The 14239-nt window shown below is 45.8% G+C and overlaps 1 protein-coding gene across 1 annotated transcript in view; it reads left to right on the top strand.

Annotated features, from left to right (window-relative positions):
* TSHB (thyroid stimulating hormone subunit beta) overlaps positions 1-14239 on the top strand; it is a 147040-nt gene that overhangs the window by 91935 nt on the left and 40866 nt on the right. Inside the window, exon 2 of the mRNA XM_078641241.1 lies at positions 10425-10587. Within this exon, the coding sequence (XP_078497367.1) occupies positions 10426-10587 (162 nt within the window). The 5' untranslated portion in view covers position 10425. The remainder of the gene's footprint in view (positions 1-10424; positions 10588-14239) is intronic.

Genomic DNA, 14239 nt, shown 5'->3' with positions numbered 1-14239 from the left:
TGACAGCGCCTCACTTCACAGCAGAGAGATGCCAACCAGACAGATAAGGATCTCTGACTATGACGCATGGCCATTCACCAGTGTAGTGGAAGTTATGACCTAAGGCCTCATGTCGGGATGGGGTGACCCATTAAAGCTGAAATAAATCCAAAGTCTTTCATAAAATATAATTTAACATTCCCAACTTCTGAAAGGTGACAGTTAAAAAACGTCATGTTTGTTTGTAAATAAAGGATTGAAAATCATTTTCACATGTTTTACATTTTATACTGTCACAGGTAATAGAAAATTATCACATCTGTCTGTAAACAGGAAAATATATATTTTTTAAAAGCTGGTGCCTCTAAGTGGAACGTATCTGCCTTCCAACTTTGATTGACATCCCCACCAAATAGCTTAAGGTTGAAGGCCCATTACAGCAGGGAGGTTCGGGGGCGCGTGCAAAGCAGGGGCTTCCTGAAACAGTTGGAATCCATATGGAGGCCCTTAAGTGACGCAAGCATGATGCTCTCAGGGAAGCTTGACACTGGAGGTACTTGAAGTAGGGGCCCAAGAGCCACATGAGGCACTTGGCCCTGACCTGGGGCTGAGTGAGGCTGGAGCCTTGGAATCTGGAGCTGTGGCTATTGCTGGAGAAGGGTTCTTTGGAGCAGTCGAGGCCCTCCTGCCCCGGGGCCTAGCCATGTCTCACGTGGAGGCTGCTGCCCCAGCAAGCGCCCCGGTTAGCCTCGCAGTAACAGACACATACTGGGCCCCCGCCCCCTGAAACATCAGTCCTGCTTGTGTCTCATGTCATGCTTCTGCTGGTGCTGGGGTGGGGCAGGGCACACGGGGAGTCATTATTTATATGCCAGCCCCCCACTCACACAATAACAGACTGAAGTACAGCAGCAGCCTGGGGGTATTGCACTTGACCCCCATCCACCCCTATGACCTGCATTGCGAATCCCCCTGGAGTGTTCCCAGCAGCTGTGACTGACTGCTCATGCCCCCTGGCCCCTGGAGAAGCGGAGCCAGGGCGTGGCTGGACCAGGCTTGCAACTCCCCCTCAGAGCCTGCACAGTATGAGAAAGCTGGAGGCGTGTCAGTCTAAACTGGCATTCAAGGGAAAGAGCCAGACACAGCACACACATTATGACAGAGGAGTGGAGACTACACCAGAGCAGTCCCAAAATGCCCCAGCACCGGATGACTTCAAAGAGATACTGGTGGATGTAAAGAACAACCTTTGCACCATTGACACCAAAATTGGTCTCCTATTGATCGATTAAAAAAAGAATGGATAAGCATAAGGGCCGTCTGAAACACCTTGAGATCCGTGCCTCGGATGTAGAAGATACACAAACAGCTGCCTGGGAACATCTGCTTCGAAAGGACAAATCCCAGGAAGTCATCAATCTGAAGAATGAGGACGTGGAAGTGCACTCCTTGTACCGTAACTGTCTGATTATTGGAATATTCGAATTAACTGCCATTGACAAAATGGAAGTCTACATTTAGCAAATGCTGTGCGCACTTTTTCAAGATTCCATGTCAAGAGTTTTCATCCTGGAGCGGGGACCTTCGCTCATTGGGGCAGTGCCCTCCGCGAGGCGCACCAGCAAGACCCATAGTCACCAAACTCCTCAACTATGGGGACCGCAACACGGTCCTACGGCTTGCTCGCTGGTGCTGCACCATCCAATACCAAGGCAAAGATGTCTCCTTCTACCCCGATTTCAAAGTGGCGGTACAGGTGGCTCACTATGAGTTCCTTCCGGTTAAATCCATAGGGTGGAAATGAGTTACTCCGTTTTCCATCCGGCGGAGCTGAAGATTAAACACAAAGGGAAACGCAACTACTTCACTGATGCTACAGCAGCAATGAAATTCTCTCAACAATTATAAAGCCCTAGGGACAATACCAGTGCAAACTCATCACAAGAAGAGGATGGCTGCCTCTGCGATAAAGAATAAGACGCCCCAGGGGCCTCTTGAGATTCCATGACCACCAGATGCCTCGGTCAATTAAGCCTCGACTACTGCCACCTCAGCTGCTGGCACCTTGCCCTTGATTTGGCTGAGCATCTACGATTTACTATGCTCTGCTTGAGATTCTGATCTTATTGATGATGTGCCCAAGCCAAACCCAATGGGGATGAACCTACACCCGTCGGTCATCTAGTTGGTTTCCGACTGGGCAGTTCCCCAGGTTCTCCTGCACCTCACAGGATGAATCCCACTGCATATTCCTGTTGTTTGGGTATGATTTGGGGAGGGTAGAGGGACAGGATCTCTCAACTGATTTGTGGGGGCTGAGGTGGGTGAGGGGTGACTATGTTTGACTATTTGTATCTCCCTGCACAACTCACACCTGGCAAGACACAGCATCAGGGTTCTGCCCCTTGGGATGGACGCAAGGCACTAGGCCCACTTCCATGACATGCAACGCAATGACCACCACACGATGCCTGAACTGGAACGTCCATGGGTGAACCACTGATGACGTATTTGGTACAAAGAGAGCTTACCCCTACATAGGGCGCAGAGGGAGATCTGCCAGATACAGGAGCGAACCCTTCGCTGCCAAAGCAACCTGCACCCCTGAACATTTAGTCCCTGTGCCTTTGCCGGCAAGATGCACGAGTTCTAGGGCGGATGTGGGTAACGTGCCAAACTGATTTTGACATTGGTGTCTTTTGAGTGATCCTCTATACACTAAAATGTATCCAGTGCTGTTACCTCCCACCCATCCCGACTCTTCCGAAGGCTCTTGCCATGTTCTTGTTACTCTTACAAAATGGCAATAAAAACATGAATGAATAAAGAAAACTGCAGAAAAATGCATTCCTGTAAAGCCTGTCTAAATGTGGCCACTTGTCGACCAGAACATCAATGCAGAGTGAAAAGCTAGAGTCAGCAAATCCCAAATGTGTAAGGACCAATAAAGTGAGGCCGAATTGGATGGGCAGACATAACACAGTCAAGGGATGATTAGATTATCCACCATTGAATATGGCATTCACATTGGTAAGGTAGGGCCCCATCAGGGAGGCAATGCGGTGGATAGACTGATAATTTCATGAAAGGAATAACCAGGAATTATGAATTGCTCTTATATTGTTTCATAGACTTATGTCTTGCAGTTTTTAGGACTCACCTATCAGACAGCACTAACTGTCTGTTTGTAAAAAGGCCTATCATTTTACAGTAGAATTAGGGGCTGATTGAGATCTCATCCTATGGGTTACTTCGTCACAAGGGTGATGGATATCCGGTCCGCCGAAACGTAAATCCAATAGGAAATAAAGGGATATATATTTGGGCAGACGGGATATCTGTTACTGTTGAGATGGAGTAACCTGTCGGGCGAGATCTAAATCAGGCCCTTAGAGCCCACCCAGAACTTATCATTGTTTGGCTTCACGGTCACTCATTGTCATGCTTTTTATTCATCAGCTTGTGTGGACTTTACTTCTACTTTTTGTGTTTATCCTTCACCTAGAGCATGGATGCATTAAATCCACTTCCCACACTGCCCACTAATTTGTTTCTTTGTGGTTAAGCATTCCATGACTGTGAATGTGTTTTCCAGCTGTCTTCATCATGTACTGCTCCTCCCCCCACCTCTGCTGTCCATGCTGCTTTCGCTCGCCCATATGCTTCTTCCCCATGTGGTGCTCGCCCTCATGTACGTCTCCCCATGTGTTACCTTCTCACCCATGTGCTTTCCACTAGAAGCTCCACTCTCCTTTCTCCACTCCTTCTGCTTCTCTTCCCCTTCTGTGTGGCTTCCATCTCTGTCCACTGTATTGCCTTGCCCCTGAATTGCTTCCTTCTCCCTTTCACCATCTGAGTTGTTTAGCCCCACCTGCAACCCCTGTGTTCTTCCCCCACCTATGCCTCAAAAGAAAGAAAAAACATGTTTGCGCTACTTGTTTTTTAAGTATAGATCCAACTCTACAGTATAAATAAAAATAGATCCAACTCTACAGGATAAATAAAAATAAAAAATAAGAAATGCACTTGCAAGATTTTGAATGCCCACACATGCGTGATGCACATGCCTAAAAAATTACTCATGGACGTGTTATTGTACCTTTTTTTGCTTACTATTTAGCAGTGCTGTACAGCATCACTAAAACTCGTTGTCAAATCCAATAGGTCCAAAGAAATGCCTACTGGCATTGCCAAGGTTTGTTTCAGTTGTAAAGCAAATTAACACCACCCAAAGTAGCGCTATATAAATATACTCAATAAAGAATTAAGGGGTATATTATCAACAACTAGCGATAATTTTTGTCTCTAACTTGTTTAGAGACAAAAATTATCGCCGCACATCGGCGATTTTTATCGCAGATAAACCTTGCTATTAGCAAGGTTTATCGCAAATGCGATAAAAAACGCCCGCAATGCATGAATATCGCTGAAAAGTCAGCGATATTCATGCATTATCGAGCAAATGCTCTTAGCCATGTTATCCACCTCCCATTGGATAACATGGCTAAGAACTGCTCAGGGCAGGTGTTAGCTTTTGGAGATATTCGCCCTTAGCGCAAATATCTCCAAAAGTTGGTAATAGGAGATAGCGATGTTAGCGACTGTTTCCAGTCGCTAACATCTTGGCACGCCCACTTTGCATATCATTAGTGATAAATATCACTGACATGCAAAGTGGGGCCCATGATGGTCGCTATCTCCTATTAGCTGTCGCTAACTGGTGTTAGCGACAGCTTGGTAATAGGGAGATAATTTTATCTCCGCTTTCTTGGCTTTTAAAGCCAAAAAAGCGGAGATAAAACCCCTTGATAATATACCCCTAAATTCATTAAATGAGAGGGAGGTAGAGAAAGACAGAGGTGCATATTTACAAGAAAATGGCGGATTGCAGCGCTCTGGCAAATTTCGTAGCACCACGCTCTGCCATTTCCAAAATGCAGAGATGTGCCGTGTTTACAACAATACAGCACACCTTTGTGTTTTCCATAATGCTGGCGATGAAAATAGCTGCCTAGTGCCAGCACCGACACCCTTGCACTATAGTGCAAGGGTGCCTGCATTGCAGGGAATGATTTTGTTTATGGGCAGGAAGGTGTCCCATTCTATATACAATCATTAATGGTGATTTGTTAATTATATTTGAGCTGCATTCTGTAGCTCACATAGAAGTAGCAAATCGTCATAATTTAATGAGTGTTTATGTGCTTAAACAATCATTAATGGCGTTTTTCTCTTTCTACGTATACTGCAGAATGCAGCACACATAGCAAAAGCAAAAAGTTTTTCTCCTCGTGGCACCATACTAACGCCTGCTAGTGCATGGCGTTAGGTTTTTGACACTGCCTCAGATTTACAGATCCTTGTAAATCAGGGGCAGCGTCAAAAATAAATGGGTGTTGCAAAGAGGCGTTAAGCCAGAAATTGTAGCTTAAAGCCACTTTATAAATTTGGTGCAAGGCATTGTGCCACCAGAACGTCTGTAAAAGTGGCATTCCGGTGGTGCAATCCAATCACCTTGTAAATATGCCCCAGAGCCATTGGGTATCAGAAAGAGAGATCATAAATTGGTGCAGGGAAAATCATGAGGAATGATGGGGAGGCACTGTAAACAAGGAAGGTGTCTGTCTGTTAAATGAAAAGAATACAGAAGTTCACCCATGAACAAACAGGAAAAATAAATGGGAAAACAACAAAAAAGGAAAACAAATAAAAGCATTCATTGTTTTTTATTAGAAATAAATGCATTGAATGGCACTTTTTGTAAACCTGAGCGGGGCTTCACGTTCATTGTTCTGGTAATTGTTCCACTTTTGAAATCCTTGCACGATCCAGCATCTCACAGATGAACAAGCAGTTGTATTTAAAACACAAAGACTGTGCCGTGCACCTTGTCAACCTTTGCGAATTCAAAAACTCCATTTTCAATGCCCTAAAGAAACATTAGAGGTAACACATTGCCATGTGACTCACAATGTCGACATTCTGATTCCTTACAAATCAAAAGAATGGAGGTCATCAAAAGGGCATCCTCCTCCTTCTTGCGATGGACAAGCTAATGTATCAGTGATGAGCAACTACAACAGTCTCAGTCATTGAACGGTTAAAGACTACCGAGAGCAATCAATAGCTATTCACAAAGTGAAAGCTGGCCATGACGGGAAACATCCTTTACCACGCAACTTTTACCACGCAGTGCCTTTACAACTCAGGTTTTACAACGAAAACCATTACAACGCATTGCACTGGGGGGCGCTCTAGGATAGGGAATAGTTTTAATTTACTATCCAACACCTTCCCTACTATCCACGGGGACTGGAGTTGGAATAGTAAATTAAACTATTCACTATCCAGCACCCCCAAAGCAATGCGTTGTAAAGGCGTGTGTTGTAAAACTTGCGTTGTAACAGCATGCGTGGTAAAAGCATGCGTTGTAACAATGTACATCCGTCCATGACATACAGCCAGAGCTTGCACGGGGCAAATGCCATCTGAGGCATGGATGGGGTGTACCCACTGTCATCCTACTGTGCAGATGTAGGAGAGGCAAAAGAACGACGAGGTAGTGTGCATGTGATGGGTCAAAGAGAGGGAATGGCCTCAACACAGATCAAAAGAGCAGCAGGTAGATGACAGAATGGAATCTGGAGCATGTAAGATGAGAGATTTGTTTGACTAGGCTAAGTGAGGTGGCAGAGGCAAAAGGAGGACGAGTTAGGGGAACAGTGCTCGCAAAAGATTAGAGAAAGGGAGGGGAGTTGTTGGAAATTGGTTTACTGGTTCAGAGGGGCAAACCCCTAATCAAGCAGCATCCACTACTTTTGTCAGGGTGAAACACACACATCCCCCAATTTAACCATGCTTAAACCTCTGGTAGCTTGGCACAAAAGCAGTCAAACTTAACTTACCAGCAATCTGTAAAGTATTTTTGCAGCACTTAAAAGAAATTAACAGAAAAGAACAACAGAAAAAAAATCCTTCACCAAGTTAGAAAAATAGAGTAAAATTCAATAAATTATTTGAGACGACAATCCAGTCCGTAGAACCAGAAATACGCAATTTAAAAGTTTAGCACAAAGCTCCAACTGTGGTTATCTGTTTGCACCAGAGCAGGGCAAAGTCACAAGTTAAGGCCAACCACGATGGAGTGTGGGCTAGATACAGGGACCAAGTTAGGCCAGCTGAACACAGTACCTTAAATCTTGGTCTGCGGAGCATTGTGAGATCCTGCATTGAGTATGGATCACGCATCAGCGGTTCTGAGGAACTGAAGGGCTGCAATGTAGTGTCCAGCCTTATCCTTGAGGATGTTGTCGACTAGGGGCTTGCGATGCAAAGTCCTGCTTTGAAGATGTGACATGCTCCAATGGCTCCAAAGAGCTGTGGGGTTGCGATGTAAAATCCAGTGTCAGAGATGTGTGGCACTGCAGAGGTTCTGATGCAGCTGCAAGTAGATGCATTGGGCTGCATCAGTTCTGCATGCAGGACCGTAGATGGGCTGGCAGAGCACCAAGGGCCCAGGACTGGGTGGCACCACTTGAGTGGTGGGGGGTGGGGCTAGACTCAGAGCAAGTAGAGTCCAGGCCCTGGGTTCAAGATCATTGGAGCCTTTACTGTCTCTGATGCTCCAATCAGGAGGCCAGACAACTCGCCCTTGGAGTCACTCTGATGGCCTGGGGATCAAGAAGCAGGTCCAGTCCTTTTATTCAGGCAGCAAGCAGCAGGGCAACAGAGTAGCAGTCCTTCTTGTAGAGCAGCACAGCAGTCCTTCTTATTTTTCCACAGGGCCGGAGATACACTGAAGATTTGGATCTGAGCGTCCAATATTTATAGCTGATGCCAGCTTTGAAGTAGGAGAAGGCTCTGGAGGTTTGCACCCCAGAGGTCTTTGGAATTTCTTGCCTCCGTGCCCTAGCTCCAGCTTGTCTGGATTCAAAATAGCCTGGTACTAAACTCTTTCTGAGGGTGCTCAGACAGAGCCTTTGTGATGTTCAAGTGTGATAGGTGACAGCTCTTTGCCCTCATCAAAGATGGCCTGCCAACACCTATGTTCCTTTGTCTCACTGCCTGGGAGAAATACACAAAGACCAACTGCCAGCTTCACCTAGTCATGTGACTCAGGAACAAGGCTGCAGGCAGCAAATGGTTAGAACAAGAAAATGCCAGCTATCTAAAAGTAGCATTTTCAGAATTGTGACTTAAAATCTGACTTTCCCAATAAAGAGAGTTTTAAATTCCAATTCTTTAGACACCAAACTTGAAGTTCCTACCTGCTCCAAATTGAAATCTGTCACTTATTAAATGAATTAGTTAACCCAATGTTATCCTATGGGAATGCAGTAGTGCAGTAATGGATAACAAATGTTAGAGTTTTTCGCTACAAGGACATGTAAAAGCTAAAAGTAACTGTCCAATGCTTTAAGTACACCGCACTGTGCCCAATGGGCTGTTTAGGGACTACTCTAGGGGAGACTTATATGTATTAAAAACGAAGGTTTAGGCCTGGCAAAGAGTTTTTTTGCCAGGTTGAAATGGCAGTTTAGAACTCTACACACAGGCTGTAATGGCGGCCTGAGACATGTTTAAGTGTGCTAATTAATGGGGTGGCACAATCAGAGATGCAGGCCCACTAGAAGGCCTTTACTCCATATATTACCACTTTACGAGGGACTTACAAATACATTAAATGTGCCAATTAGGTGTAAAGCATTGTTACCAGGTTTAATGGAGAGAGCCCAGACAATGTTTAGCAGTGGTAAGGTGCAAAGAGTCCTAAGCCCAACAAAACCAAGATCAGCAAAAATGGAGGGACAAGGCAAAATGTTTTAGGGGGGAAGACCACCTTACGGTTGACAGGTCTTACAGGAGTGAACACACAGTTGGTCAGAGATGGCACTAATCACAATATATAACCTGGAGGATCAAGGTATAAATATGCGAGATAAAGAAGCCGTGCACTAGCCACATAAGATTAGAAAGTAAGGCGAATGGCAGATGGCAGGCAACACAATGCATAAAATGATCGAGATTTGGAAGCAAAACAGAGAGTGGTTAAGAGGGGAGCAACGCACATGACACATTAGAAAGGGAATCAAATCACAAGGTGGGTGGATAGAAACAAGAGGCTGTGAGAGCAAATATTGTGCACACGGTGATCGCCAACATTTATCAATGAGTAACTTCATGAACTCAACACCTAATAATGAGTTCTTTCAACCTTTTGTTATTTTGCCCAATTAATGGAGCAAGCACGCAAGGTTCAAAAGCAACAGAAGACATAGGTCACCAAATAATGCCATATTCATGGCTCTCTAGTTTATTTCACACCCTTTGCTTTTTCATGCTGCGACACATGTTGTGGGTAACAGTGTGTTGCTGCAAGGATCTGCCTCACGCATACAGAAGGCCGTTATGTAAACCAAAAATGAAATGGATGGAAATGAAATACTGCAGTACGCTATTCATCTCATACTCACACAAAAAACAAAAAAGTACATGGGGGAATTATGCGCCTTCATGTGTAACTGGCACATGCTTGTTTCCATCAGATATACATATGGCCATCAAGATGCATGCAACTACCAGATGCACGGACATTGCTTGCGGTAAATCCTCGGATGCGCACTGTAATTATATCTTATTGTCATCTAAATAGTCCTGCAGTCTCATGTAAGATGCCATCAATTTATTTTCTCATTCTTTACTGTGGCCCTAGATTCCGTTGTTTTCTTGAGGGACTTATTTCAAAGTCTATGCAAAATTTATGGCACTCAGACCTCACCTACGAAACAGCTTGTGAGTCCCTACCACAGCAAACATGCACACAGTGTATCTGTTGTAGCCTGATCATTTAAAGCTCTTTTAGACTGCACGATGTTTTGTGGGGGTGGCGCTGAAAATTCTCATGGACGCCCAAGCAAAGGAGTCTGACAAGAGAACGACCACATTGTGAGATGGCTAGGAAAGGGCTTGCTGAAACCCAGTTCCCAGTTTTAAAGCCTATCCAAAGCCCAAGCCTAAAATGTCCTGTGCTGCCTCATGCGGAGACCAGGTTCCATCACAGGAGCCACTTTATTGTACGGCCTAATTTCTAGGAAGGTTGCTTACCTAGGTGGGTAGAAAGAGGTTCTGGAAATGGTACAGGGCTATAGATATGAGGAAACTTTTATCCAGAAGGAAAGTATTCATTCGTCACGGTCATACTTCTGCGTTTCAATGGATAATGGACTTTTGCTTGATATGTTTGTGTTGCCTTATTGGTCGGTTTTCTTTGCTCCTTAGACATAGTAATATTTTTAAGCAGTGCTACTCTGCATGTTTCCAACAAATTATGAAATGGCTCCAGGAAAAACAATTAAAATCAGAGCTCCCCACTGGCTAGTATGATAATGTAACCATTTGACCTCACATACATACTTTACATGTTCTTGTTTCTTCCCCATATGTAGAATGATGAACATCTTCATTGCATCAATAATCTTTTGCCTGACTTTCAAACAAGGTATCTCGTTCTGTGTCCCTACTGAATATACCATGTATGTGGAAAACAAAGAGTGTACCTACTGCTTGGCCGTCAACACCACAGTTTGTGCTGGATTCTGTCACACACGGGTAATGTATTTTAACCCTTATTTTCAAGGAAAAGGTATTACATTTTGTCTCGTTTGATGCTTCTGGCAATCCATGTCTACAAATGATATTCGTTTTTATTTATGTTATGGGACTTTTATGTGAGGAATACCGAGAGCAGGCTTTAGTCTGACCTCCAAGAGCACAAAGCCTCTCACCCCATGAGGTCAGAAACCTTTCTGCTGATGGCTAGCTGGCGGGGACCAGTCAACCAATACACAAGAAGTTGGTCATTTTTATTGGGGCATCTCTACGATGCCCTCTGAGCGCATTTTGTAATAAATCCAACACTGACATAAGTGTGATTTTATTATGCTCCCAGTTTTCAGGAAAGCCATCATGGAGCTCTGGAGTTTGTCATGACAAACTCCCAGCTCATGTACTCACTATGGCTTCACTGCACTTACAATGTCTGTGAATGGCACAGACACTGTAGGGGCATATTGCTCTTGCAGCTATGCCCTCACCTGTGGGTTAGGGCACCCTGCCTTAGGGCTGTGAAGCCTGCTAGAGGGGAGACTTACCCATGTCATAGGCAGAGTTGAAGGGCATGGTACACAGTGGTGTGTGCCATGTCGACTCTTCAGTTTGTTTGGCATCAAAACACACAGCCTGCAGTGGCAGTTTGTGGGGGCTAGGGTGAGAGGTCTCTGAGGGTGGCATAATACATGCTGCAGCCCTCAGAGGCCCTCTCTGGTCACAAGGCCCTCGGTACCAAGACTAAACTTTTACAAGGGACTTACACGTGGCCCAGAGGTGTGCCAATTGTGGAAACAATGGTACAGTTTAGGGAAAGAACACAGGTGCTGAGGTCTGGTTGGCAGAATCCCAGCAAGCACTCAATCGAAATGCATCAGAAATCTGGCAAAAAGTGGGGTGTTACTGCAACAGAAAGCCACTTTCCTATACGGTTGGTCCACCAAAATCCTGGCCTCATTTATTTATAGTGCCAATATTTAACAAGCACTGGCGTTGCCAATAGGTTTCGCCTTTGGAAAGTTGGAGCTATTTGTTTTGTAAATGACATTTTATATTTATATATGGTTATTGACAATGCCAATAACGATATATAAATATAAAATGTCATTTACAAAACCAATAGCTCCAACTTTCCAAATGCGAAACATATTGGCAACGCCAGTGCTTGTTTTTATGTGGAGTCTAATCCCTCTTTTTTATAATAAAATTTGATGTTTTTAAGTAATTTTTGCCTTGATGTTATATAGTGCAGTAATCTACTGACGTACTTTGAATTGCGTTTTGGCTTAGATGAATATTATGCTTTGAATTAATAACCACGTAGGTGGTAATAGTGGTATTGTATATTTGTAGTAGGGACTATTATTGCTTTGTAAAAAGTTTAGTTTCACACATACATCCTCGGGGCAGGTTATCTTCATGACAGTCCAAAACAATACTACACTTTCCCCATCCTAAAATGTTCTCCCCACTCACATCTGTCAACCATCCTCTGGTGCCACCTTCACCTGTGCTTCCACTGCGTGCTACTCTTGAGTGGCACCCATCTAGCCTTCTCACTCCTTACCACCGCTGTATACATTTTAAACCTATTTACAAGTTTCAATATAACATTCCCCTCCTAAAAAATAAATGTGTCATCAGGAAGCATTTTTTTTATGTGTTTTTTTATAAAAGCACACACTTTACTCTTAGCTGGCAGCTTCCTTGCAATAACTCTCTAAAAGAATATATCTATGTCATTAGGAAGCTTCAAATGATTACATTAATTAAAGCCAGATGTCCTTACATCTGCAGATTGACCAGTTGTGCACATGTACACTTCTTTCAGGCAGCACTGGCAGAAGGCTTGTTCGGCTCTCGGCCCCCCCCCCCCCCCGCAAGCTCGGTTTCACAGTACAGGAGGCTTCACATCAGCTGAAATTGTCAGGATTCTTTGTCCCGGGCGGTTGTCTGTTGACAAAAAGTATGGGAACTGTTTTTCTCAAATTAAAAAAATATGGATGGGCACGTCGTGCCCCTCAAATCCCCTCCACTTCGACCACTGAGCGGGTAGGACAGACAGGAGGCCGAGAGAGGGCAGGGGCGTCCCGAACTCGAGAGAGGAACAGTTCATGTAAGAATGGACTGACTATCCCACAGCGATGAGAGGCCACAGTGACAGCCCTGGCAGAGGGAAGAGCGGCCAGGACAGGGTAACAATGCAGCCACTTTCAGGGGTGTCGGGGCAGACTCATACTGGAAAATAAAGGAGTGTACGTGAAGGGGCTCGGGGGCAGAAAAGGGCAGCTTCGAGGTGTCACTAGCATTAATAAGTACTCTGAGGGACACCGCATGAATGGAGAAATCCGAGTGCCCGGGAACAGGGAAGTAGGTGTGTCGAGGAGGGGAGGAAGAGGGCGAAGGGGTGGGGGTGGAATAAAAGAGGGAGGGAAGGAAGGAAAGAGGAGGAGAAAAACTGAGAGACGGATGTAGGGGTGAGCAGAGGAGGGGGCAGCTCGCACTTCAGAGGGGAGGCGAGGAACGAGAGGCGAGTTTGGGATCTGGGGGACCGGAACAGTCCTTGCACTTTGTTCTTAGCCATAGACACCCCGGGGGGTTTCGGAAAAACAGCAGCTGCAGGTAATATTTTGGTATTTGTATAGCGCTTGCTTACCCCTTGCGAGCCCTAAAGCGCTTCAGGTGCACGCATCCAGACTCATCTGCCGGGAGGTGGGGGGTGGGAGGGGGGTGTTGAATTGGAAGAGATGGTGGGGTCTCTGCGTGTCGAGCCGGGGGTCCCCTGCGTCGTGGAGGTGCAGGGGGCGGTCTGTAAGATAAGAGGGGACGTACACTTGGAAAGCAGAGAAGGGGAGTGCGGAATTACTACATTGTTTTGAGAACTTTTCATGTAAGTGGTTTATTTACTTTGGCGAAAACACGCCGGACCCGTCTAGCCAGTATCAGGGGAGGGGGGTGGGTGGGAGTGAAAGAATGGGGAGGGGCGGGTGGGAGGACTGCGACGACTACAGAGAGTGGAAGTGAGGGGCGAGATGTGAGAGGAGTAAGACTGTGAGGGAAGGGCACAGAAGAGAAGAGTGTGGAAAGAACAACAGAGGCGGGGGAGAGCTAGACTGAGGGAGTGAGAGAGAGAACAGAGGCGGGAGTTTGAAGAAGGCGAGTGGCGGGAGCAGGGAGAGAGAAGGCGCAGAGGGGAAAGAGATGCGCAGGAGAGGGGAACCTGAGACACGCGACGGGGAGGGGCACGTGAGAGACGAGGAGCAGAGGGGTGTCGCAGAAAACGGCCAAGAAGGGTGGAGAAGAGACATACGAGAAGTGGTGCAAGACAGCAGAAGAGACAGACAACTGTGCTCCGGTCAGGATTTGCTCAAGACGAGCGCAGGTTGTGCAAATGAGAGATTTTGGTGGGGTGCAGAGGGGCGGGAGGTGCACGGATAAGAGGCTCATAAGATCCGCAAGAGAGGCACCGGCCAGTAACACAAGCCAATGAGGGGTGCCGAAGCAGGGTTACATGCACTCTCAATGTGCAGGAAAGCATTGTTGGAAATTAACATTGTCCACTCACCGTCTAAAAGAAGCAGTCGCCCGAGATGCAGCTACCATTAAAAACAAGTCAGGTCCCGGGCCGGCAGCCAATCACAGCGCGGCCCGGGAA

The sequence above is a fragment of the Lissotriton helveticus genome, chromosome 5_1 (assembly GCF_964261635.1).
Source record: "Lissotriton helveticus chromosome 5_1, aLisHel1.1, whole genome shotgun sequence".
NCBI classification, from domain to species: Eukaryota; Metazoa; Chordata; class Amphibia; order Caudata; family Salamandridae; genus Lissotriton; species Lissotriton helveticus.
Note: the sequence above shows the minus strand (reverse complement) of the source record. Positions and strands in the feature narration are given on the sequence as shown.